The sequence below is a fragment of the Nicotiana tabacum genome, chromosome 1 (genome assembly GCF_000715075.1).
Source record: "Nicotiana tabacum cultivar K326 chromosome 1, ASM71507v2, whole genome shotgun sequence".
NCBI lineage: Eukaryota > Viridiplantae > Streptophyta > Magnoliopsida > Solanales > Solanaceae > Nicotiana > Nicotiana tabacum.
In genome coordinates this window covers 13418603-13445014 of record NC_134080.1, presented here as the reverse complement: position 1 = coordinate 13445014, position 26412 = coordinate 13418603, and the positions used below count along the sequence as shown (strand labels likewise).

General features: G+C 36.9%; 2 protein-coding genes across 4 annotated transcripts; one reads left to right on the top strand and one right to left on the bottom strand.

Annotated features, from left to right (window-relative positions):
• Positions 1 to 298: 298 nt before the first annotated feature.
• Positions 299 to 4781, top strand: LOC107774155 (cytochrome P450 87A3-like). Its single transcript, XM_016593635.2, has 9 exons — positions 299 to 2451; positions 2567 to 2888; positions 2971 to 3120; positions 3245 to 3496; positions 3574 to 3663; positions 3755 to 3833; positions 3933 to 4039; positions 4165 to 4292; positions 4371 to 4781. Exons 1-9 carry the CDS (start codon positions 2252 to 2254, stop codon positions 4471 to 4473), a joined length of 1431 nt encoding a protein of 476 aa, XP_016449121.1. The 5' UTR covers positions 299 to 2251; the 3' UTR covers positions 4474 to 4781.
• A 138-nt stretch (positions 4782 to 4919) lies between these two features.
• On the bottom strand, positions 4920 to 21289 carry LOC107774156 (protein HAPLESS 2-like). Of its 3 annotated transcripts, none has more exons than XM_075239284.1 (18): positions 20910 to 21288; positions 20655 to 20798; positions 19648 to 19736; positions 18187 to 18226; positions 12656 to 12713; positions 12496 to 12556; positions 12115 to 12193; positions 11093 to 11227; positions 10508 to 10702; positions 9898 to 9978; positions 9722 to 9822; positions 8876 to 8993; positions 8126 to 8158; positions 7948 to 8041; positions 7777 to 7865; positions 6762 to 6874; positions 5621 to 5727; positions 4920 to 5533 (listed from the first exon to the last, which is right to left on the bottom strand). In XM_075239284.1, the coding sequence occupies exons 1-18, from the start codon at positions 21078 to 21080 to the stop codon at positions 5013 to 5015; spliced, it is 2229 nt and encodes a 742-aa protein (XP_075095385.1). In that variant the 5' UTR covers positions 21081 to 21288; the 3' UTR covers positions 4920 to 5012. The 3 variants fall into 3 exon arrangements, with proteins under 3 accessions (XP_075095385.1, XP_075095414.1, XP_075095443.1); XM_075239313.1 differs by having other exon boundaries at positions 5621 to 5721; XM_075239342.1 differs by lacking the exon at positions 10508 to 10702 and having other exon boundaries at positions 20910 to 21289.
• Between the last annotated feature and the right edge of the window lie 5123 nt (positions 21290 to 26412).

Sequence of the window (26412 nt, the reverse complement as noted above, 5' to 3'; positions counted from 1 at the left end):
ATTATCCTTTATTCCTCGTACCAAATGAATTCTTAATGGGTTATTTATCACAAATCTAGAATAGTCAAATTAATGAATTTAAAATATATCAAATAATTAAAAGAATGTTTACTGTGGATTCTTGGGTAAACTAAAGAAACAGTTTTATTGGAGATGCAAAAGTCACAATATAAAAAGTAAACAAATGACACCAGGTGGAGAGGTTTTGCCTTAAAAATAGGTGGGTCCCAAATATCAGATCTGTGCTTTACACCATCAAGACAAGTAGGACCTTTTAATGTCGGTTCTTAGAAGCCCCATAAGAAAAAAGTCCCTTACTCTTAAGCTATTAAAAAATAAGTACTCGCCAAGGTCCAGAGAATTTGACTTCATTAATCACTTCCTTTTCTGTCTAATCTATAGAGTTAGTACTAATTCTTTATTTTAAAAAGCTTCAAACTAGGAGTCAAATTGAGCTGTCATTATTCTGCACCTCCACATAAGACCTTTTCTCTAGCCTAAGGCCAAAAGGCAGTTGAGCTATCTGTGTCATCCTCTTAAGCAATCCATTCAGAATTGGTCATTTTACTCTGTATTCACTGAAACTTTTCTACTTAAAAAGCCTTTAAAACAAATCACCGAAAATTGGTACAATGGTACAGCATCAGTGACACCATTCCAACAATAGCTAGGACTTTCCCTGAGGTTTCTCTAAAAAGGAAAACAACAAATTTCTCTGTAATAGTGACCAAAAAGAACATTTTAAAAACACAAAATTAATATGTTAACAACCTAATAGAGCCTTTTTTTTGTTGCAAAATGGACCCCCTTTGACCCAAATAGTTCAATCTGCACACGAGTTCTTTTATTTTAATCATAAGTATCCAGAACCAGACAAAGATTTTGATTCCCGCGCTTGTCTAGATTAAGACTTAAACAGTTGCTTAAACTCATAATCCAATTCTGTTGTCTTAACACATGAATCTTATTACATTATTATACTACTAAAGTACAAACAAATGCAGGATTAGTATTAAGAAGCAAGCTAACCTGCATAATTATGGTTGGTCATAATCCACAGTAAACCTACCTATACTTCATTATTTAGTGGGATTAAGCCCGCGGCTCGACGGTGGGGGTGGTGCTCTATGTGTTGAAAATGAAAAAGGGTTACTATAAGGCAAAAGAATAGTTAATTTTTCCCTTGTCAGATAAGATAATGGATGAATAGTTTAGTAGAGAACCTGATACAGTAGTTGCCTCAATATCTAGAATACTCCTCTTGGAATCACTGCTTATGTAATTAAGATTCAAAATTTGACATGGTATAACCGACTACAACTAAAGAATAAGATCTAGGATAAGATCTAAATCTTGACAAGCAAAATTGAGGAGTAGAACAATCAATCATGAGTAGCATCTATCTTGATTCTTTACATTAAGTCTGTTTGAATGACATAAGAGTATTTAACTTAGATACTGGCAAGATTTTGCTGCAGCTAATTCAACCATAAGATTTTGTAGTTGTAATTTCATATTGATGATTGATTTCATACTTCCAAGTGCAAGAAAGAGATGCCTTTAAATCCAATTTGCACCCTATTAAATCTGTGAAAATGGCTTTTTTTTTAATCCCAATTAAAGCTCCTAAAGATATGCAACATTTCTTGCAAGTGCTCCTTCAGTTTTGTGTGTTTAGACCTTTCAAAGATAATGTACAGAGAGAGAAAGAAACAGAGAGAGGACAGCTTCGTGGTAGCTTCAATCGTCATTTTAGTTTTTTTTTTTCTTTAGAATTTTTTATATGTGCCCGTTGACAAAGGAATGAGGATGTTCTCAACTCAAAATAATTCTGGCTATACTATTCTTATCTCCAACTACTTGTACAGCTCTTTTGAGCAACCAACTTGAAAAAACAAATGGAACTATTATTCTAATTAGTTGTAATTCTAGCCTGCCTATTTAAGAACTCCTCCTCGTGGATATGGAGTACATGACAGCAGTTTCTTCTCATTCTACTAATCTTCTTCTCACAACATCTCCTACCATTACTCTCCCACTTACTATTTTATTGATAATAAACCAATATATTTCCTTCTCTTTGGGCAGCCTTTTCTCAAGCTCTTTCATACCTGCCTACAAACACATTTCCACTTCCTTCTCTTGGGAAGTTCTTTCTGCCTCCCTTTACAGTTCTTACTTTCAGAAGATCTCCAACTTCTCTTCCTCTCATCTATAGATACAGAGAGGCAGATAATACATATTAACTAAGATGATATCAGTGGGTATTTGCATTGGAGCTTTTCTTCTTATAATCATTATACATTGGGTTTACAACTGGAGGAATCCCAGATGCAATGGAAAACTCCCACCAGGTTCAATGGGCTGGCCATTACTTGGGGAAACCATTCAGTTCTTTGCCCCCAATACATCATCAGATATTGCCCCCTTTGTGAAGGACAGGATGCAAAGGTGGTTGCTGCAATCCACTTTTTTTGGTTTTATTATATAGTAATAATAATACAAACTGACATTACCAGACTTCATTTTACGATCTTAATAAACAAGTCTTTGGCAATTCTTTCAGGTATGGGCCGATTTTTCGAACTAGCGTGGTGGGACGTCCTGTTATAGTATCTACAGACCCCGACCTAAATTACTTCATCTTTCAGCAAGAGGGACAGTTGTTTCAGAGCTGGTATCCGGATACATTCACTGAGATATTTGGAAGGCAGAATGTAGGTTCCTTGCATGGTTTTATGTACAAGTACTTGAAGAACATGGTACTAAACCTTTTTGGTCCTGAAAGTCTGAAAAAGATGATGCCTGAGGTTGAAGAGGCAGCGAAAAATAAATTGAAGAGGTGGTCAGGTCAGACAAGTGTAGAGATGAAGGAAGCAACTGCTAATGTAAGTTATCCAAACTTTCCCCTTGGGTAATATGCTAAAACGTTCTGAATTTCAATCAGCTAATCTCTTGGTGTTTCTACAGATGATATTTGATCTAACTGCAAAAAAGCTAATCAGCTATGATTCTGAGAACTCATCGGAAAATCTGCGAGAAAGTTTTGTAGCTTTTATACAGGGATTGATTTCCTTCCCTATTGACATTCCCGGAACTGCCTATCACAAGTGCTTACAGGTATTAACACTACATATTCAGACTTAGCTATCTGGCACAAGTATACTGTTCTGCAAATTCACCCAAGAATGGTGTGCCCATATACTTGTTGAAGTGATTAACTGACTCTGGAGGTGATCACCAGGGAAGAAAGAAGGCAATGAAGATGCTAAAGACACTGCTAGAGGAAAGAAGAGCAAAGCCTAGGAAGGAACAAAGTGATTTCTTTGATTATGTCTTAGAAGAACTTCAAAGGAAGGACACAATCCTCACCGAGGCAATAGCTCTAGATTTGATGTTTGTACTGCTCTTTGCCAGCTTCGAGACCACCTCTCTGGCTATAACTTTAGCCACTAAATTTCTTCACGACCATCCATTGGCTTTAAAAGAATTAACAGTAAGTGTGACTAATCTTGTTCAACTAATCAGCCTCGTTTTTCCATGCCAGTAATAACGTGTTTGTAATACTTTCAGGAGGAACATGAGGCGATAATTAGAAGAAGGGAAAATCCAGCTTCTGGACTTACATGGAAAGAATATAAATCAATGAAATTCACATTTCAGGTACTTTATTTAAAATTGATTTTCCATTTTCAAAATTCTTAGTAACCAGAACTAAGAACATTCTTCATTAACATGAATACTGGATATGTAGGTTATTAATGAAACAGTCAGACTGGCAAATATTGTTCCAGCAATTTTCCGAAAAGCACTAAGAGATGTCAACTTCAAAGGTATATACGATTAAAATTCTTTACCAACATATTCTTGTGAATAAAGCTCCAGATTTACTCATAGGAACATACCTTAATGTAATACTCCATCTGATGCAGGGTATACCATTCCAGCTGGTTGGGCGATTATGGTTTGTCCTCCGGCTGTGCACTTAAACCCTGCCAAATATCAAGATCCCCTTGAATTCAATCCATGGAGATGGGAGGTGAGCCTTTCATGCTTTATTGTTACTTTATTTGCACGATATTGAAGGTTACAGAAAATGAAATTGGTTGTGTGTGATCATAGTGTAATTTCCTCAAGTCTTAATGAAATATTCATGGAATACAGGGAGTAGAAATGAATGGAGCTTCTCGAAATTTCATGGCTTTTGGAGGTGGTATGAGATTTTGTGTTGGTACAGATTTCACAAAGGTGCAGATGGCTGTCTTTCTCCACTCCCTCGTGACCAAATACAGGTAAAAACATAACTTGCAGTAATATCTTTGAGGAAAAAAAGAGAGGGAGCTAATATTATACATGGCGAAAACTGTCAGGTGGGAAACAATACAAGGAGGAGACACACTGCGGACTCCTGGTCTACAATTTCCCAACGGTTACCACATTAGGCTCTCGGAAAAAGATGAGAAGATACAATAGCCAACAACAAAAAATGAGGAAATCAGTAGAAGTGTCCAAGAATACGAACTTACCCGGATATTCTCAAAGCAGCAAAAGATAACGCTGACAGACAGAGTGCTGGGACAAAGAAAGAAAGAAAGAAAGAACTCAGCAAATCATTAGTCTGGGGAAATTTTGCTAAAATTTACTGATATCAACATCTATACATATATTTTTTCTTTTCTTTTCTTTTTTTATGATTCCAACACAAAGTGTAGTTGTTATTGAAGAAGAAAAGAACAAAAGTGTGCATAAATTCAATACATGGTACAGTTTTGAATTAAGAACTCCTACTAGAATCTGAGAGCAATATAATTTGCAAAGTTCACTATTTCCTGCTCCCCCATATTTCAAAACCCTGCTCTTCTCCGCGAAATATCTCTAGAGTATTTAGTTTGAACTAGAGATACTCTAAGAGGGGTCAAAAGAACGTTATAAAGAAGAAAAAACCAAATTTAACATCTTCTCTACATGACATAGCTGCAAGGCTTTGACAATCACTGTCAAATCAGTTCTAGTCAGTCTTTCCACTTGATTTGCCTCTTATGATGTGTGTCATTTAAGATGGGATGTTTGTGCCTTAGATATTCCTCTTGAATTTCAGCACTTGGCTTCTTGTTTATGACAAGTCCTCCCAAAGTTTCTCTCTCTTTTATTCGTCTGTGATGTCTCAAATGGTCATCCTCTCCCTTCCTTGAACGAAGTGGCTTTGTAATGCCTGAGCTCTTGGTTTTTCCGTGTTTGTGCTTATCCTTGTGCACATGGTGAAGGTAGTAATGATAATCAGTTTCTCTCAAAAGATTCTCGTGCCTTGGATCATTGTGAAGCTTTGTGTGCCTCCTTAGTGCATGATGCTTATGATGCCTTGGCTCATGTTTATGGCTTTTCTTCTTATGATGAATTCTTAATGAGTCAGGAGTGTAACTATGCTTCCAATGACTCATATGACTATCTTCAGTAATTGAAAAATGATCATCCCACCAGTCATACAGAGGATCAAATAAACCTTTCTGGTGAAGAAGCCAGAGTAGTACAATCACTGCAAGTCACAAAAGTAACATAGTGTCAAAATGTTTCTGCTTTCAACTTCTAAAAGATTAGCACAAGAGTCAAGTAAGCAAGAAACCTGTTGGAAGAATTGCCAAGAACAGGCAAAACATTACTACCCAAGTGATACAGATGTACTGTATATGGCAGCTGAAGTCGAAGAATCCAGAGCACTTCATTCTGTAACTTGAATAATCAGGGTTGCATAATCAGATCCAAAAAGTAACTTGGGCACAACTAGTTTCTCTCAGGAAATAGACAGGAATTACTCTTACTTTCAGCGAAATATAACATCCGCATCAGACATCACCAAACTAAATCAAATAACAAAATGATATAAAATTCGTGCAATTGTATGTCCTCACTCAGCATGAGATTATGGTAGTCAGCATTCTTCTTCAGAAGACGAAATATGTCCTTAGGATGGTACATGATATTTTCAAGCGCTCTACATGATGGAAATAGCCGATATATGAATTAAATGCCCTAATCAAGAATAGGATAATTCAAAAGAGAGAACTGGAAGTCTCCAAGAAGAGATGCATCAATTTCTCAAATAAAACTTCAATTGGTCCGTTATGCTTATGAGAGAAACATTCAGGAATAAATCGAAGACTATATCACTTTTGGTCCAGAAAGCAGAGGCAATAGCTCTTGCCACATCATAATGCAGAAAGAACTGGTAACAGAACCTAAGTAGCTATTTAAGTTCATTTTGGAAAAAAGATGTTGGTCTCCTAAATTCAAATTTATACACTATCACCAATAATGTTTGGTTAATATATGTAGCAGACTAACAACTCTTTTAGTTAAAAACATTTGTTGACTAAAATCTAATCAGGAAATTATTTTATCAAAAGAAAAGCTAATCAGAAAATTCATATGAAAACTGAAGTTATATGAATGGAATACAACACTACTCATAACCCTTTAAGTGGATGCAATAAATCCTTTGATTGCCTATAGTTTATCATGGTTAGCCAGAGACCAATGCAAGACAGATGGAAAATTAACATTGAGGGTATATATAGATATCTAGAACTCTTGCCTAGAGCACTCAAGTCAGTATATAACCTTAGTGAATCAATTACAAGCTTTAAACTTTAGTGAAACTCAATGGAAACACCACGATTGAGATACAAGTCTTCTAAGAGTCTATATCTATAATATGCTTCATTGGCTATCATTTGACACTAAATAGACATAAAAGATTTACATACCTGCAACTTTTCCCAGTGATAAAATCTGTCAAATTCTCCCAAAATTTTTTCCATAGATCCTCAATGCTCTCAAAGAAACCATTGATGCTTGTCTTAGGAGGTTGAAATGGAATCTGCATTAAGAAGATGACGTGTGATACAAATAAGAGTGGGTGCAGGACATTGCATGTTTATCTGACAGCCTCACCAACAATGTTCTCCGACGAATGGTTGAGAAACCTAAATCCTAGAGGGATCAATCTTAGGATAATGGAATGGCTAAAGGGATACAGGTAGGAGGAGAAAAAGAACGCATACTTTCAAAAGCTAGTTTCACAATATACTAATTGGAATCCACCGAAGCTATTCTTTCTGGGAATTAAAACTGAAACTTTGTTGGAGCCCTGGGAGGCAAAACTGATGGGATAGAAGCAGTTTTTGAAAGTGCAGTTCTTTACTTGAAAAAGAAAAAAGAAAAAAGAAAGAAAGAAAGGAAGCTTTTCCATTCCATTCTCTCTATTCTTTTGCGATTTAAACACACTGTAATCTCATCCAATGATAGCAGAAACCAAACCTCTTTCCAGGTTGACACCTATATAAGGAAAAATGCAGAGATAATTACAAATGGAAAGAAGCTAAACAAATGCTTCCAGCAACACACATAGTCCTATTGAAAAGCACATATGCCACTCTCTTTTCTGTCTGGCAAGTTTCTGCCCCCTCAAACTAATCATCCAAGGTGCTAAAGGTTCAAACTCCAAACATGTGCAGATAAGAAATCCTTTGAAATGAAATACCTTCTCTCTTAAAGGAATAAACTCATACCAGGCCCCATGTCAGAATACTAACTTCAACTATTATCAGTCTTAATTTGTACACTATGCAGGAAGAAGAGAAACTTTCTTGGTGTCTCCACTCCACTCTCCCCACCATTTAGCCCATAATATCATTGTTATTTTCCTTTTTTAATATTGGTAGAAAAAAATATGCACAAACACAGTGTGCACCAAGATTTCCAGCATAAACTACAGCTGACCTGTGATCCATTATCAAGAACAGTAGCTGTGGTTGTGAATTGACACTCCGCCCGATCAACTTCATTAAAATCTGAGTCCTTCAGTATTGCTGCAACAAAGAGTAAACATAGAAGATGTGGCATCTCCGGAATCATCCACTACATCTCATGCCCTCCTCATTAATATCTTACCTGAGCAGATATACTTTGCAGCTTGATCACTTGCTGGGTACAACTTGAATGCTCGAGTCATGACTTCATTTGGCTTCATTATATAAAATTGTTCCTGCAGCACCATAAGGTTTACTAAAGTTATTTCTTCTGAAATAATCATGACTTTGTGTCATATATCAGAAATAAGTATGATAACCTCCATTTGGCTGACACCGGCTGAGCATTCGAACTGCATGATGAAAAAGTCAATTATGAATAATTATTCAAGTAGACGAATTGAAGTATATCTGTGATTGAACAAGAACTGCAAATTGACCTGCTAAAATCAGAATTAAGTCTACAGGCTTGCGATGCTTTAATAAAGTTTCTGTTCTCGAACATCTATGTGCTTTTCTAGAATCCCATAACAAATTGTGAACTTTCTGAATAAAAGAGAAAAAAAGGAAATGATACACCAAAGGACATCGCAGATATTTAACTATTGTCCACTGGTGAAATTTGCTTAGATTAGATCTGGGGTAGTACAAAGGAAATTATCAAGTTGGTAAATCAAAGCAAATATAAACCAAGATAATGCTACAATGATGTAGCATGACTTATTATGGGACTTCCTTTTTTTTTTTTTCCTTATTTTCTCCTTTGTGGATTGGGGGTGTGGGTGGTCTATGGAACATATCAGTAAGGGGAGGACTCGTCCAGGGCCAAAGCATGCTGCAGGCCTCAAGGAGGACTTACTTTGGACGTACAGGTTGTCCAGCAGAGGGGATAACCAAGACCTTTCAAGCAAGCATTTGATCCTTACAAACTGAGCCAACTCCTATTGGCGACTTAATTCTGGGATATGAATATGAAACTTTATCCTTTTAAATAGCATGACGGAACATTAAACTGATGAACAGATAAAACACATATATTTTAACTGTCTAAACATAAAGTAGTTGTCTACCGTGAGGCTGTAGGACGCTTCCACTTCACCTATATTTTTTGTTGTAATTGTTGCTGATCCAAATTGAGTTAAAGCTTCAAAAGTTGGGATTGTAATACTTATAATTTTCCCAGGGCTCCTGCATAAAAGGCCTAAATCAATCTTCAAAATGTTCAATGTATGCTCATAGTCCGTCCAAATTAAGGGACAACTTTTATCTTCATTTTCCTATTAGTTGATAATGTTTGTTGTTCCTTAAAAGTTTGATGTACTATGCTTCTTAAAATTGTAATTTGGTTAGTACTTGGCATTTCTAATAAAGGACAAATTGTTTTTTTTATTAAGAAACATAAATAATAGTAGCGATAGAGAAGAAGTACGACCACAATTAAACAATCTCCATTATATGAATATAAAATCTATAGGAGTTTCCAAATAATAATAACTGCAAGGACAAAATTAGCAGATTAATCGTGCAAATAGAAAAAAATCTTACTCAAAAGAGCTACTTATCTTACTCCTGAAAATCGATGAAGAAGTCTAAAGCATCAAATTTGTCTCAACTGACTGATTATCAAATGCTGCCTAAATTAATTTGACAGGAAAAATATCAAAAGGTAACTTCAGATAGCTTTTTCTGGATTGCATAATATTTAAACAAATTTTAAAAGCTGATGAAGAAACACTAAGGAATTGGTCCCTTGTCTAATTATGTCTCTGTCGTTGTTATTGCAGGCTTGGTCTGGAGGTGATACAAAATCGGCCATCAAATAAGCTCACATTTTTCAGAGGAAGGGGAACACGTATTAGAAACTAAGCCAAGGAGAACCACAAGACAAAGCACTAACACCTAATAACATGACTGACCTTTGATATACATATTCTATATCATCTGCATTCAGTTCTATCAAAAGATTTGTGTTCAGGACTTCTGTAATTCCAATAGAGAATGCATGACTTCCTGCATTCTGTAGATACTAGTAAATTACAAGCAGAAGCAAAAGACATCTGCGCAGACACAAAATCTAAAAGCGAAACTTAACTGGATGCTGGTTGATTCTTTCAAACCTTCCTTGCACGCAATATAGCGGCACCTGATTTCTACTGATTCTATTCTGATCAGCCTGCAAGATAAAATTACTCACAATTCAAGTCCGGAACATTGTAAATTGCTTTTAAGGTCCATTTGTACTTCAACCACAGTCAACCACCGTTTTCCCCATGTTATTTATATCTACTTTTAGTATAAATGTGCTGGTTGATTCTCAAATTGGTACTTTTCCTTAAGAAAGATAATTTGTACAAGCCACTGGAATAGCAGACATGTAGGGAGAAAATGTTTTCAAACACAAGCAACAAAGAAAAAGGGAAAACATGGGCAGCACACGCCTGTAGAATATAGAAACAGATAACAAACAGTTACAGAAATCTAAAAGATGTCTCTTTCATGCAGTTTAGACAGATATATGAATTGGATAGACCATCATTATGGTGCAAATGTTGTAGTGGCAAGAAAATTTGCAATGCAATTACTTAAGAAGGAAAACAAAGAGGGCACGACTGCAGTAGAATAAGTTTTCGAATGACGTGGGAATTTATTAGACAAATAGAATCCTATTTTTGAAAACGAGCATAGTGTTTAAATTTACTGACATCCCAAAAGTTCCATAGTTGATTGTGCAGGCAACTCCAAAATGGTGCTGAACAAAAATCTGGCTGTGCATTGAACGCGTCGTAACCTACACCAATTTTGTTACATTCAAGCCCGTCTAATGTAAACCTCACTCTCTCAAGTAGCATCCACATGGAAAAATTGCTCCCCAGATTTTGTGGTTGACCTGGGCCACCCTTCAACAAAAGGGATACAAAAACCTTAATATCACAAATGACAAGAGTACCCAAGAATGAAAAACAAAAAATTCCATCGGAAAGAAGAAACAAATTGCAGTGAGCATATTGAAATGCTTGCATGATCAACGAAAGACACATGGCCAAAAGTAACGAGGTGCAAGCAATTGCATATGCAATAAAGTAATAAGCAGTATTCCTTTTTTATTTTTCCTGATAAGGAAGTAATAAGCATTATTCTTGTCCTTCAAGAATTAAATTTGCATAATATGCCACTTTAAGGAGTGCTTTCTAGTTTCTAGTATAGCATATTCTCAGTGATTTATATCAGGTAAAATTGAAAACTGTTAAAGAGTTCTCTTTCAGAGTGAGATGAGTGACAAGATCTACCTGTCTTGGTATAACAAGGTAGAGGTCATCAAAAGACGGAATATCAGTGTATCCAACATAGTCTCCAACCAGATTAACCCGCAGAAAACTATCACTGGATGTAGCAGTTCTATTTTCCGGACCGACAATCACTTCCTGCCGCCAATAATTCACAGTGAATCAACTATAACATCTATACCCTTCACATGCAAAAGTGAGTGGAATATCATCATTCCACCAAAAAAAAGGCATGGTTTTGATTTTGTCATTGGTTCTGCTAATTATTCCTGTATTCAAATTTGCACCATATATTAACTCTTGCAGGCAGTAGTTAAATGATAGAAGCATCTAAAACCCGGTACCATACTAACAGCAAATAGTATATTTTTCAATTGTTTTTTCTTAAACAGTCATCATTGAGATGACCAAAGGAGTTAGCTTGACAATATATTCTACTTTAGTTCTACTAGTTTTGGTGATTCATAATCTTTTAAGATGCTGGAACAAAATATGCTCTCCCTCCCAAAAACTGAATATTGTCAAACAAATGAGATGTAGAAGTATGAATTAGTCAATATTAATATGGAGAAGAAATGGTGAAAGGTGAACTGGTGAAGATAAGGAAACTGCCATGTCTATAGCTGATTTTTAGGAGCTAATGCCCAGAAAGACAGATAAATCAATTCTAAACTAGCTGTACATGAAAACATGTATAGGGGATAAAGCACAGTGCTGAAGACTAGCAAAGCAACACTATTTTGCAAAATTGGTCTTTCTCCAATTCATGCTGCTGACTTCTCTTTCTAATAATTAATATATATCAATCAATAAACTATGCTTTAATCCCATATAAAGTTGGATGATTAATAACTAACATATTTCAAAGAAATGATCCTGCATGCATGACACCACCATACCTTAGACACTAAAAACAAAATAAAAAGGAAATGAGTGTTGTATGCTAAGAAATTAAATGTGAAACAAGTATGCATGATGGAGCATAAAATAGAAAAGATACTTGTAAGGATTTCCAGAGAAAATACCGAATTCTGAGATTGCTGCTTAACGTCAATTCGGATGGTAAATCCAATTGAGCGCTGCCCAATGCCAAATACATGAAACCTAAAGGTAGAGAGAACTGTTTGCAATATTAACTAATCTTTACACGTCACTATAGCCTTGCATAAATCTAGTAACAATAAAAATATATCATTGGTAAAGAAGGAATGTATGGAAACTGAAATGTTATAAAAAGCCATTTTAGAACAGCATCTCCAGAAAACCATTTTAATGTTTTAACATCTGCAACAAAACAATTTTGATCCAAGAAGCTAGATGACTTTCAAAATTAATTGATCTCAAATCATAACACAATTTTCCATAGAAATTTATTGACACAAAATGGAGATTTATAAAGGCCTTACCAGTCACCTGGAAAACGAAGACAGTGAGCAGTGTTTGCCTTGCCGTGCATCATCTTGTCAACTAAATCAAGAAACTATATCAGCTAGGAAACAATTTCTTGCTTACTCTGAAATATGCACTGAAGATGAAAGATTCTTTGAAAAATGGATAGGAACTTACAAAAGTTTCCACATGATGAAGGAACTCTCCGCTGATCTCCACAAGGGCAACAGGTAGGCTGAGAAGAAATAATAGTAGAAGGATTACATCCTGTGCTAGGATAAATTAATAAAGGAAACTTTTCAATGGGAGAAAATATTGTGAAGTAGACCTTCCGGTTATCAGTAGATAATATGTTCTACATTAACTGAACATATTCATTTGCCTTTTCAACAATACTCCTAAATACAGTTTTAAATGGATGACTTCCACTTACCTTTAAAAATTCAATTCGAAAGACAGCTCTTAGGTATTATGATTGGCAGCAAATTTCCTTAGAGCTCTAGTTATCAGTCATTAAGAAATTGGATATATCTCTCCTTTATTTTTCTTTGGCATGAAATGTTTTCTGAAAAACCAGCCCAGATTGAAGATATAGTCATCATTGTTGAAGTTTGGCAAAATGCCAAAGTCCCACATTGGTTGGGAGTTAAGTTTGGGGGGGATTTTTCCCCTATAAAAGAAGGCCTAATGTTTAGGATTGAAACACACCTCTCATTTGCCTTCTCATCTGTTTAAGGCATTTGTATCTTCTCTCTTTAGTATTATTTCACTTGTATTTTTGGAGTGGAATAAAATATTGGTTGTGTCCGAGAAGTAGGCAAAATTAGCCGAACCTCGTAAATTCTGGTGTTCCCTTTATTATTGCTTTATTGTCTTATTTATTATTTGGTGGCTGTCATAATTTTTGGTATAGTAGTTGTGACTTATTCACACTCTATACATTTGGCTTCCGCAACAATTGGTATCAGAGCCAAGGTACTGTCTAAGTATGCTCTGTGGTTGCAGCATAGTCTGATCTTCCACATCAGAAAAGATTTATCTTGGTAACTGAGTCAAGGTTCTGTCTGAGTATGCTCTGTGGTTGCAGCTTAGTCTGATCTTCCACACCAGAAAGGAAATAATCTTGATTTGTGTCGTCAGCTATTAAATAATATTTGTGTCAAAGATGGGAGACAATAAACAAGAAGAATCTACATCAAGTGTCAACAATACGTCATCATTGGCATCTTCGCTTATGACAAGAATTGTGTCAAATGCGAAATTTGCGGTCGAAATATTTGACGGGTCCGGACATTTTGGGATGTGGCAAGGCGAGGTTCTAGATGTCCTTTTTCAACAAGGGCTAGATCTGGCCATTGAAGAAAAGAAACCAGATGTTATTGGAGAAGAAGATTGGAGAATTATCAACCGTGTTGCTTGCGGTACCATTCGATCCTACCTTGCTAGAGAGCAGAAATATCCATACACAAAGGAAACTTCTGCAAGTAAATTATGGAAAGCACTGGAGGATAAATTTTTGAAGAAAAACAGTCAAAATAAATTGTACATGAAGAAGAGACTGTTTCACTTCACCTATGTTCCTGGTACCACGATGAATGAACATATCACCAGTTTCAATAAGTTGGTTACAGATTTGCAAAATATGGATACAACTTATGATGATGGTGACTTGGCCTTGATGTTGTTGGCGTCACTTCCTGATGAGTACGAGCACCTTGAAACTACTCTACTCCATGGAAATGACGAAGTTTCTCTCAGAGAAGTTTGTTCGGCTTTGTACAGCTATGAACAAAGAAAGCGAGAAAAACAGAAGGGCGGAGAAGGAGAAGCACTATTTGTGAGGGGTCGTCCTCAAAATCAAACGAGGACAAAGAAGGGAAGATCCAAGTCAAGATCCAGACCCAGCAAAGATGAATGTGCCTTTTGTCGAGAAAAAGGGCACTGGAAGAAAGACTGTCCGAAGTTGAAGAATAAGGCCAAACATAACAATGGAAAGGCCTTTATGGATTCAAATGTAGCTGATTGTGATGATTCAGACTTCTCATTAGTTACAACAGAGTCATCAACATCATCAGACATATGGTTGATGGACTCGGCTTGTAGCTATCATATGTGTCCCAACAGGGACTGGTTCATGGAATTTCAAGAAGGAGAATATGGAGTCATCCACACAGCGGATAACAGCCCTCTTACCTCATATGGCATTGGTTCAATACGATTAAGGAACCATGATGGAATGATCAGAACATTGATAGATGTTCGATATGTACCGGATTTGAAGAAGAATCTCATCTCTGTGGGAGCCCTAGAATCAAAAGGGTTCAAAATCATTGCAGAAAATGGAGTGATGAGAGTATGCTCCGGTGCACTAGTGGTAATGAAGGCTAATCGGAAGAATAATAATATGTACCGCTATCGTGGCAGTACAGTTATTGGGACAACGACAGTAACATCCAGTGACGACAAAGAGGCAGAAGCAACCAAGCTATGGCACATGCGCTTGGGACATGCTGGAGGAAAATCCTTGAAAACTCTATCAGATCAAGGATTGTTAAAAGGAGTAAAGGCTTGCAACTTGGAGTTTTGTGAGCATTGTGTCAAAGGGAAACAGACAAGGGTTAAATTTGGTACAGCGATCCATAATACTAAAGGCATTTTGGATTATGTACACTCTGATGTTTGGGGTCCTTCCAAAACACCTTCATTGGGTGGGAAGCACTATTTTGTAACCTTTGTTGATGATTTTTCTCGAAGAGTGTGGGTGTATACAATGAAAAACAAAGATGAAGTGCTGGGAATTTTTCTCAAATGGAAGACGATGGTGGAGAATCAAACAGGCAGGAGGATCAAGTGTATTCGCACAGACAATGGAGGTGAATACAAAAATGATCATTTCAATAAGGTCTGTGAAAATGATGGCATCGTCCGACACTTCACTGTTAGACATACACCACAACAGAATGGAGTGGCAGAACGTATGAACCGGACCTTGCTGGAGAAGGTACGGTGTATGTTGTCCAATGCTGGCTTGGGCAAAGAATTTTGGGCTGAGGCAATTACATATGCATGTCACCTCATTAATCGTCTACCATCTGCTGCTATTGATGGCAAAACACCATTTGAAAAATGGTACGGAAAACCTGCTGTAGATTATAACTCTTTGCACGTGTTTGGCTCAACTGCATATTATCATGTGACGGAGTCAAAATTGGATCCAAGGGCAAAGAAGGCTATTTTTATGGGAATTACTTCTGGAGTCAAAGGATATCGCTTATGGTGCCCTATGACAAAGAAAGTAATATTCAGCAGAGATGTTATCTTTGATGAATTTGCTATGGTAAATAAGGTAACAGAAGATACCAAACAAAATGAAGGTGCTTCTAAGCAGGTGGAGTTTGAGGGAAAATTTATTTTTCCTACACAAGAAGCAGAGGAGGAAACAAATGAAGATTACCCTCTGGAAGGAGAGCCAGTAGAGGAGATTCCAACTCAGGAATCTCAACAACAACTTGAATCAATAGCAACCAGCAGGCCAAAAAGAACAATAACGAAACCTGTTCGTCTCATAGAGACGGTTGCTTGTGCAACCTCAATTGTAGCTGATGATGTTCCTACTACTTATAAAGACGCTGTCCAAAGTTCAGAAGAAGATAAGTGGAGGATTGCCATGAATGATGAAATACAGTCCCTTCATCAGAATCATACATGGAGATTGGCCAATCTCCCGAAGGGAAAGAAAGCAATTGGGTGCAAATGGGTATTTGCAAAGAAGGAAGGATTTCCTAACCAAGTAGATGTTCGCTACAAAGCAAGATTGGTGGCCAAAGGATATGCTCAAAAGGAGGGAATTGATTACAATGAAGTGTTTTCTCCAGTTGTAAAACATTCCTCCATTAGAATTATGTTGGCTTTGGTAGCACAATTGGATTTGGAACTAGTTCAGATGGATGTAAAAACTGCGTTTTTACATGGAAACTTGGAGGAGGAAATCTACATGACTCAGCCAGAAGGATTCAAAGTTGCTGGAAAAGAAAATATGGTGTGCAAACTTGAAAAATCGTTGTACGGATTGAAACAATCTTCTAGACAATGGTACAAGCGATTTGACGAGTTTATGTTGCGGCAAGGGTACAAGAGAAGCAAATACGATCATTGTGTGTATTTGCACAAGCTTAAAGATGGTTCCTTTGTATATCTTCTCCTATATGTTGATGATATGTTGATAGCTTCCAAGAATTCGGAAGAAATTGATAAGTTGAAGATTCAACTGAAGAAGGAGTTCGAGATGAAGGATTTGGGTGAGGCAAAGAAAATTCTTGGCATGGAGATAATTAGAGATAGACGTTCAAAGAAACTCTGTTTATCTCAAAAGGAATATTTGAAGAGAGTACTTCAACGTTTTGGCATAGATGACAAGACTAAGCCAGTTAGTACTCCACTTGCTTCCCATTTTAAGCTAAGTACTACTATGTCGCCAATGGATGAAGCTGAACGAGAGTATATGTCAAAGGTACCATACGCAAATGCTGTTGGTAGCTTGATGTATGCAATGGTTTGCACAAGGCCTGACATTTCACAAGCTGTTGGAGTTATTAGCAGATATATGCACAATCCAGGGAAGGAGCATTGGCAAGCTGTGAAGTGGATTCTACGGTATATTCATAATACTGTAGATGTCGGGTTAGTTTTTGAGCAGGAAGACAATCAGTTTGTAGTTGGATATTGTGACTCAGATTTTGCGGGTGATATGGACAAACGAAGATCAACTACTGGTTATGTGTTTACTTTTGCAAAGGCACCAGTTAGTTGGAAGTCTACTTTGCAGTCAACAATTGCTTTGTCTACAACAGAGGCAGAGTACATGGCTATTACAGATGCTGTGAAAGAGGCAATTTGGCTTCAAAGATTGCTAAAGGAGCTTGGTGTTGAACAAAAAGGTATCACAATTTTTTGTGATAGTCAAAGTGCTATTCAATTAGCGAAGAACCAAGTTTATCATGCAAGGACGAAGCACATTGATGTTCGGTATCATTTCGTACGAGAAATCATAGAAGAAGGTGGAGTCACGGTGAAGAAAATTCATACTACAGAGAATCCTGCTGATATGCTGACAAAGGTGGTGACTGCGGTCAAGTTTCAACATTGTTTGGATTTGATCAACATTGTTGAACACTGAAGATTGAAGATGAAGACACAACCAAAATTTGTTATTGAGAGAGAATTGAAAATGTGGAATTTTGCCAAGGTGGAGATTTGTTGAAGTTTGGCAAAATGCCAAAGTCCCACATTGGTTGGGAGTTAAGTTTGGGGGGATTTTTCCCCTATAAAAGAAGGCCTAATGTTTAGGATTGAAACACACCTCTCATTTGCCTTCTCATCTGTTTAAGGCATTTGTATCTTCTCTCTTTAGTATTATTTCACTTGTATTTTTGGAGTGGAATAAAATATTGGTTGTGTCCGAGGAGTAGGCAAAATTAGCCGAACCTCGTAAATTCTGGTGTTCCCTTTATTATTGCTTTATTGTCTTATTTATTATTTGGTGGCTGTCATAATTTTTGGTATAGTAGTTGTGACTTATTCACACTCTATACATTTGGCTTCCGCAACAATCATAAGTTTGGCAAGCTGATGAATGTATCAGTGGGTCATGTTCCTTAACAAGAAACAATTCTACCAAGATGAAGAAGCAATTAAAAATCTCATGTTACCTGAGTGTTCTCGATAATGTGTCCGTTCTCATCTCTCAACCTATTAAAAACATCAAGAAGTTACTGAGCTGACACAGAAAGCACTTTTGAAAAGTTAGCTATCACAAAAATACAAACATTTATGCCTTAAAAAGTGTTAGCGGTGGAGTTGCTGGAAAGATAGCATAAAGATGAAATGTCTGTCAAGAAGCAACGTTACATCCAAACCTCTACAGACAGGGAGACATGAATATTAGTCTAAACTTAGCATAGTCGCACCATAGAAAAAAGGAGGCACATTCAGATATTCAAAAATAAACCACCGGCCATCAATCATTTCTCAAGATTATATACCTGTTCAGTTGAAGGAAATTCAAAGGACGAAAACAAAGATGAAGATACTTAGATGGTTGTACTCTTCTATCTAACTGTATGAGTTTTTCTGTCAGCTAATGAGATAGTTATAAATTGTTGTTTACTTGATAGTGGCAAGTCTGGTCATACTAAATAGAAGAAGTGTGTGGAACACTATGTGGTGTGAGCGTCAATTAATTTCTGTGACCAATATCACGGAACTATCTCAAATCCACATAGGGCATCCTTTGCAGCCACAGTTATCTCCTTTTGCATTCAATCTGATTCCCATCAAATGGTGCACATTTAGGAGGAAACGGAATCCTCTAATAAGACTGGAAACACATCCTCAACACTTCAGGCTACTTAACTTATCATCCTATAAGCCTTCAATCATCATGGCTCCTAGCATTTTCCATTATAAGGCCTTTGGTACTAAGCTCTTCCGGTGCTTGATTATAGATTATGCTACTGATGTATAAGTGTGAATCCATGTGATGTCTACACTCTAAATACATGCTGTAATTCATCCATTATCTATAAATAGAACTTAAAGTAAATGCAGGTTTATGTCAAACATCAAATCACGATCATCAAATCCATCTTAAACACCCATTTGGTTTAGGAACTGTCTCTTTAGCCTATCGGATCTACCGATTCATTTTCTCTATCAAATACAACAATGGAAGGCTATAAGGCACAGCTGGCTTGGAGACAAGTTTGCAGCTTACCTCTGAACACGGACCGCTGAGGAATAACATTTTGAGGTAATTAAGGACTAAAATTTTATCAAAGTTTCTGAACTTATCTATGTTTAAGGCAGTGAAGCGCAAGGAGCACTATCTGCCTAGATTCCCTAATGATTATTTTTTCTTTTGGTATCCCTTTCAAATCATCTTCAAGATTTCTTAGGAAGATGGAAATTGGAGCCAAATTTGGACTTACCCATAAGATAGAAAAGTTAAAGCTGATATTTCTCAAATTCAATAGCAGAACTATTTAATCACCGGATACTTTGACTTAACCAGGTTCAGATAACCTAGAATCACAAACAAAGATTGTTGATGAAAATGAAAAATTGCCTAAAGCAAGTCCAATTTGGAAAAGAACACTATCAAAATGAATTACCTCTCACATATTTTCACCCTATCTGCCCCAGCATCTGGCTCACACTTGCGTGTATTGACATAGAATTCTTGTGGTTTATAAGCAACATCCTACACGAGAAAAGTCAATTGAACCGACAGAAAGCAATACCATGGAATTAAACTCAAACAAGGATCGGACGTGTTATCTTTTTTTTTTTTTCTGCTTTCCTTTTCCAACTGTCTACTATTTGGTGACCTAAACAAGTTTCTGTACAAGACTATAATCCTTAATACTAGGCCACAATAAGTCTTATATAACAATGACTCCGACGTACATCTGCAAGTGTTGTTCCACCATTTTGGCAAATCAGACGAGTCAATTATTCGTCATAAGAGAAATAAAAGTGTACAGGATAATAAATATAGCAATAGAGAAGCTTCTTCAGGAATAAGTGCTACCAAAAACATGAGTGCATTTTGGAGGAATTACATGGATCACATATATGGAAGGATTGCTTGGATATAGACATTGCTAAACAAAATCTACCCGATGGACTGTAATATACACAGGACAATCAAGTATGCTTAAAGATGTAATCTAGGGGCCTCCAGCTTCAAACTGCTAACATAGTATAAGAAAATAAATTATTCCGAAAATTCCAGCGAGTTATCAGAACTACTTAATAGTTGCAGGATGCAATTCAGCAGCATTACTGAATGAAAAAAAGTTCCACTCACTTATTCAACAGCAAAAACATACTTCCACAAACATTATACATAAGAAAGGAAAGGAGACAAATATTTGACAAAAATTCCATTGACAACATTATTTCAAACAATTCCAACAGCTTTTTGAGAATTCAATTCATTTAACTATATTCAAATTTTAACCGTTTTTCAGATTAAAATTTTGAACCTTTGATGCAGTGCTCCTGTATCAAACTTTACTATTCACCAATTACTTGCATGTTTTCTTGCACAATCACTAAGAAAATATTGAGTTCAAAACTCAGTGTCCAGTCAAACATGGAATGTTTAAAAACATACGCGTATATATGTCAACTCATACAAAGCATATGCGGCGGACTTGTTAATGGTAACCACCGGGGGAACTCGAAGTGTTCGCATGTTAGTGCTTGAGTTATCTTCCACTTCAACTATCTCTGCCACCAACGAAGCCTCATTTCCACTCTAGAATAAATAAACTCAAATATCAAACTTGCAATTACATACAATTCGCTATTCTACAACAATCGATTGATAAATCAGAAGTTTCTAGAAGAAGATAGAGAGATCGATTACCGATTCACTGGGAACAGCCAAGTCGATGATGATTTTGTTGGTGCAATTTAGGCGGTTCGAATCGGAAACTTTCTCACATTTTTGAAGCTTCGATTTCGAGAGGATTTGTACTGCGGAAGCGTATTGAAGAAGGAATAGAGTGAAGAGTATGAGAAGAACGAGCGGTTTCATTGTGGGACTTTTGATTTTTGAATGTTAAAATTGTGAAACTGGCAATTTTCAGTGCATATATAGTGTAGTGGACACGGTTTTGGCGCGCCCGTAACTGCACCTAACGTTGGGTTTTGCAGGTAGGTCCTCTAAGATTCCAGCAATTCTAAAAGTGTCATGAAAAGCCTTTTGTATCTTCTATCTTAGCGATAACTGAAATTATAGCGTTTAATTGACTATGTTGAATTAGGTCTTTAGTATTAAGTTTTAGATATATGCTTTAGCGCGCATCAAATTACTAATTGTTGCATTACTAATACTTATATAACTTGTCTTTAACCAAATGACCCCTTACTCCATTTGATGAATACTAATTTGGGATTTGCTCTAAACAAAATTATTGCAATTTTTTTTTCTAGTGATAAGCTTCTCAATTCCCTGGTCTTTGCGGTGCAAATGAACATTGAGGCGTCACAAGTGTTGGGGATATGTCATATTGTCATCTATTTGCAAATTAAGGCACAGGAGGCGATGCGTGTGCTCGCCGTCCGCTTGGCGAACTGAAGTAGGGGTCTTTGGAGCCCAAGGGCACGTGTCGTTGGCTAAGTCATCATAGCGGAAAAGCTGTGGTGATCGCCTTGAAGCACAATTTCCATCGAGCGATGGATAGAATTCTGTGCAAACGACTTAAATACACAACGAGATATTGTAAGTGGCAGAGTGATCTTGCTGCCACAATCTACTAAGATTCAGACCTTTATTGCTCTGATTCATCAGGAGAAAAAAAAATAGGCTCACTAATGTAATTAATTCAATTTATGATCTAATGCCTGGGATCAACTTCACAGATCTGAAATACATGTCCAAATGTTACTCCTTTTTCTCATATTTTGATGAGCTTGCTCTTCCCTTGAGGAAGCTGCATGCAGTTTATAAGAATATGTTCCATGAGCTTTCAGCTTTGTTATTGTCAGCAGTCAACAAGCCTTACTTGAGCATAGTACTTTGATTGATATTTATAGTGTTTGTGTTAATACTAGAAGTTGATTGGCCCGTGGCAGCATGGGTCCAACAATATAGAAGTTGTAATTTTTATTTTTGATTAGCTTTGTTTTAATATGTAATTGCAAATAATAAAAAATTGATACACATGGCAAATAATAAAGACGATACTGTATACCAACTGCTGGATATTATTTACATCCATAAAGGACAGATGTTCATTGTTGGTTGTAACGTGGCTCCCGAACGGCATATTCTTTTTCATCTATGGGAGATTAGTTCACTTATATACTATTTGCAGATTTACAAAATGAAGTGCAGCCACCATGTTGTGGTTAGGCTCCAGTCTTGTCTGCCTTCGTCAAAAACATTGGTACCTGTTGTTGTGTTTTTGCTTTAAAGGATGTGAATGGAAAATGGAAGAGGCATCTTTTGGGTTGCACCTTTCCATCTCACTTTTTCTTTGTCTATAAATTTAGAGGCTTGGCCTCATCTTAAGACATGGAAAATCTGAAAATCTTCTCCCATCTTTTCTACATTGTTGCATTATTTTCTAAACATAAGTGTCAAGTGTGATTTTCTCCGTTTGTTGAGTTCGCTGAAGTTATGTGATTTGAAGTGCCGCTATCGCAGAATAGTTATTCCGTTCTATCATGGGAGGAATTAATCCGTGTACCTTGGGCAACAGTGAGGGGATTAAATTCCTTAAGGATATACTGTGAATTCAATGAGCTCGGAATTATTTTACGATTTGTTTATTAAACGAACGTTTGTTTGCTTATCTGATTTTCTGATTTTGAACACCATAATTCCAACATTCTTAAGGAATCTAATTGTATCTTCTGATTGCGTTTTTCAATCATATATAACGCAATGTTGGTGCACTGTTATTGGAAAATGAATTTCAAAGATGGTTTTTGACATTTGATCGTGGCTCTTTAAGTTTGGACTTCTGGTTGATCACATTCTAGTTACTAGAACTCAAGGAAGTCAAGTGAAATTCTCCAAGCATAATTGATGTCGACGGACATGTCAGGGAAGCAAATTAAAATTACATTCCTTACTTCTCTTCTGTGATATCAATTGTTATTTGTTAGTGAACACAACGAATCACCATGTGGGATTAACAATGTTCAAATGGTTGGTGTCTTTGTCTCTTATAGAAGATATTTTTCTGTAACGGTGCATTTAACCGTCCGCACCCATTGAGACCCTCTTCTAATGGGATTAAATCAAGATTCTAGGGGCATGATATTTCTTGCCTTAGAGAACGGTGGTTGTGATTTGCTCTAGAAAAGGTATAATATCACAAACCAACAGAAGGGGGATTTATTTTCCTTTGTGATTTATTAAATTAAGTTTCTATAAATTTGAGGGTAGATCTTTATTACATGATGATCTCATATTAAATATTTGGAGTTATATGCATGCTTTGGAGTAACATATACTTTCTAGTGAAGAACGGTTCGTAACATGCATAAACTAAGTGGAAGATTATTTTCAATGTTGTAAGATATGAATTAGGCTTACATTGATACTTAAAAGTATTTTTGAGATCATGAATGTACGTAATATATATAAAGATTAGAGAAAGTGCTATAATGGTTTAGTTGAAAAACCATGTGGAAAGGGAATTAAAATTCTCATGATTTTCTATACTCTTTATGGAGACTAAAATCTTTGTGGTTTTTCTACTCATGCTTCGAGATCAAAATCTGCATAATTTTTACTCGTTCGTTGAGATTAAAGTCTTTGTGACTTTCTACTCATTTATCGGAAATTAAAGTCTAAGTGACTTTATACTCGTTCTGGAGATTAAAATCTTAGTGATTTTCAACCCCAATTTATTATTCGGTTTGAAGATTAAAAACTTCACCGTTTATGAATTCTGAATGTGTCAGATTGCTTTGAAGATTAAAAACTTCACCATTTATAAATTCTGGCTCTGTCGTGATACAAACAACAGTTCTTATGGTTGGCTCTACAAAGTAAAAGGGCGGTGAATGTGAGTCTTCTTTTGAAAAAATATATTTGGAATATGGTATTATTCATCAAACGACAACCCCTTAGTTACCGCAATCTAGTGGAATTGCAGAAAGAATAAAATGTTAAAGGAGAGGATGAACGCCTTGTTGATAAGTTCTGATTTACCCCAGAACTTGTATGGAGAAAGTTATTCTGACAGATAACCGTATACTCAGTCGAGTTCCTGTAACGGCCTGATCGGTCGTTCTGAGCAATTGCACTTCGCTCGCCAGTTTTCGGGCATGAGTAGCCCCGTATGATGTATTATGACTCATGTAAATCGCCGATTTTGGTTTTCAGGATAATCGGAATTGATATGGAAGAATGATTCTCAGCTTGAAGTTGTAAATTTGAAAGGTTTGACCCAATCTTGACTTTTTAGTATTCGATCTCGGAATTTAACTTTTATGATTTGGTTAGCTCCATTGGGTGATTTTGGACTTAGGAGCATGTTCGGAATATATTTTGGACGTCTGTAGTAGATTTAGGCTTGAATTGGCGAAATTGAAAATTTGACATTTTCCAGTCGGCAATGGAAATCTTGATATCGGAGTTGGAATGGAATTCTGGAAATTGGAGTAGGTCCGTTGTGTCATTTGTGACATGTGTGCAAAATTTTAGGTCATTCGGAAGAGGTTTGATAAGTTTTTACATCGTTTGCGGAACTCGGAAGTTTTGGAATTCTTAGACTTGAATCCGAGGGGGATTTGGTATTTCAGTGTTGTTTTGACTGTTCCGAAGGTTGGAATAAGTTTAAATAGTGGTATGTGACTTGTTCGTATTTTTGGTTGGGGTCCCGAGGGCCTCGGGATAACTTTGGATGGTTTTCGGAAAAGTTTAGACTTGAGGAAATGCAGCTGGTGTGCTGCTTCTGTCAAATCCGCACCTGCGGAATGGGGACCGTAGGTGCGAGCTTCGCAGGAGAAGTCTTGAGGTGCAGGTGCGTAGAGGAACCACAGGTGCAGCTAGGTCCCCGCATCTACGTGACCGCAGGTGCGGTTAAGCGACCACAGAAGCGGAGTTTGGCTGGTTAATGAAAATCCGTAGAAGCGGAGATGTGTTCGCAAGTGCGGACCACAGATGCGACGTTGGTACCGCAGGTGCGGTTTTGCTGGGCAGAAAGTATAAATAAAGGGCTTCGCAAAATTTTAGTTATTTTCACCATTTTTCATCCGGTTTTGGAGCTTCTTGGAGGGTTTTGAAGAGGGATTCAAGGGAAAACTTGTTGAGGTAAGATTTTAGAACCTAATACGTGTATCTATGGTGGATTTCAGTTGATTAAACATGGAAATTGAAGAGAATAGGGGTGAAAACTTGGGAAATTAGGGCTTGAGATTGGAGAGTTTAAATTGAGAATTTGAGGTCCGATTTCAATATTTTTGGTATGTATAGACTCGTGGAAGGATAAGGATTCTAATGATGTGATTTTTATCGAATTTTCGAGACGTGGGCCCGGGGGTCGGGTTTAGCCAATTTAGGGATTTTTGAGTTAATTTGATAATTTTCGCATAGGCTTTGTTCCTTTAGTGTGTATTGATGATAATATACTGATTTTGGTTAGACTCGGAGCTTTTGGATGCCGAATCAAGAGGCAAGGGCATTGCGGGCTAGAGTTTTGGCTTGGTTTGAGGTAAGTAACGCTTCCAAACTTGGTTATGAGGATTCGAAACCCCGAACTATGTGTTCTATGATTACTATTGAGGTGACGCAAATGCCAAGTGGCAGGCGTGTGGGCGTGAGAATTGCGGCCTATATTATTCCATGGCACCGCTTAGTGGCTCTTTCTTGCTGATATCTGTGTTGTGATCATATGACTAAGTTAATGAGCTATAAATCATGCTAAATATCATGTTAAGGCTTCACGTTGATACTGTTAAGACCCGAGAGATCGTTTCTTGCTGTCATATCATTAGTTTCAATGATATTCTGCACTAAGTCCTGTTCATGCATATTATATCATGTCTCAGTCTCGATTATTATTATTTGGCATATCATATCATTGTTTCGGGCTAGTATCACGGCATTTTGAGCCCGTGTGTGTGTGACTGGAGAGTGATGACTAAGTGAGGCCGAGAGCTTGATATTGAGTGACAATATGGGATCGGGCTGCAGGCCGCTACAAGATATTGATTATGCCTTTGTTGGCTTGTTATAGTGCTTGGGCTGGAAGGAGCCCCTCCGGAGTCTTTACACCCCCAGTGAGCGCAGTTGATATTTGTTTACCTCGAAAAACGTGAGTAACAATTAAAGATAATTTGTAGTTTTAAAGATATGAGATATATTTTAATACTAGTGATTAAACAAGTAATATTGAGCTTAAATAAGA

Coding starts and splice junctions, on each gene's coding strand:
- LOC107774155 (XM_016593635.2), top strand. CDS start 2,252: ATGATATCAGTGGGTATTTGCATTGGAGCTTTTCTTCTTATAATCATT. Junction 3,121..3,244: donor CCTATCACAAGTGCTTACAG/GTATTAACACTA, acceptor GGTGATCACCAG/GGAAGAAAGAAGGCAATGAA. Junction 4,293..4,370: donor TCCCTCGTGACCAAATACAG/GTAAAAACATAA, acceptor GAAAACTGTCAG/GTGGGAAACAATACAAGGAG.
- LOC107774156 (XM_075239284.1), bottom strand. CDS start 21,080: ATGAAACCGCTCGTTCTTCTCATACTCTTCACTCTATTCCTTCTTCAA. Junction 18,227..19,647: donor AGGGTGAAAATATGTGAGAG/GTAATTCATTTT, acceptor TGTTTTTAATAG/GTTGAGAGATGAGAACGGAC. Junction 11,228..12,114: donor AGCAGCAATCTCAGAATTCG/GTATTTTCTCTG, acceptor TATTGGCGGCAG/GAAGTGATTGTCGGTCCGGA.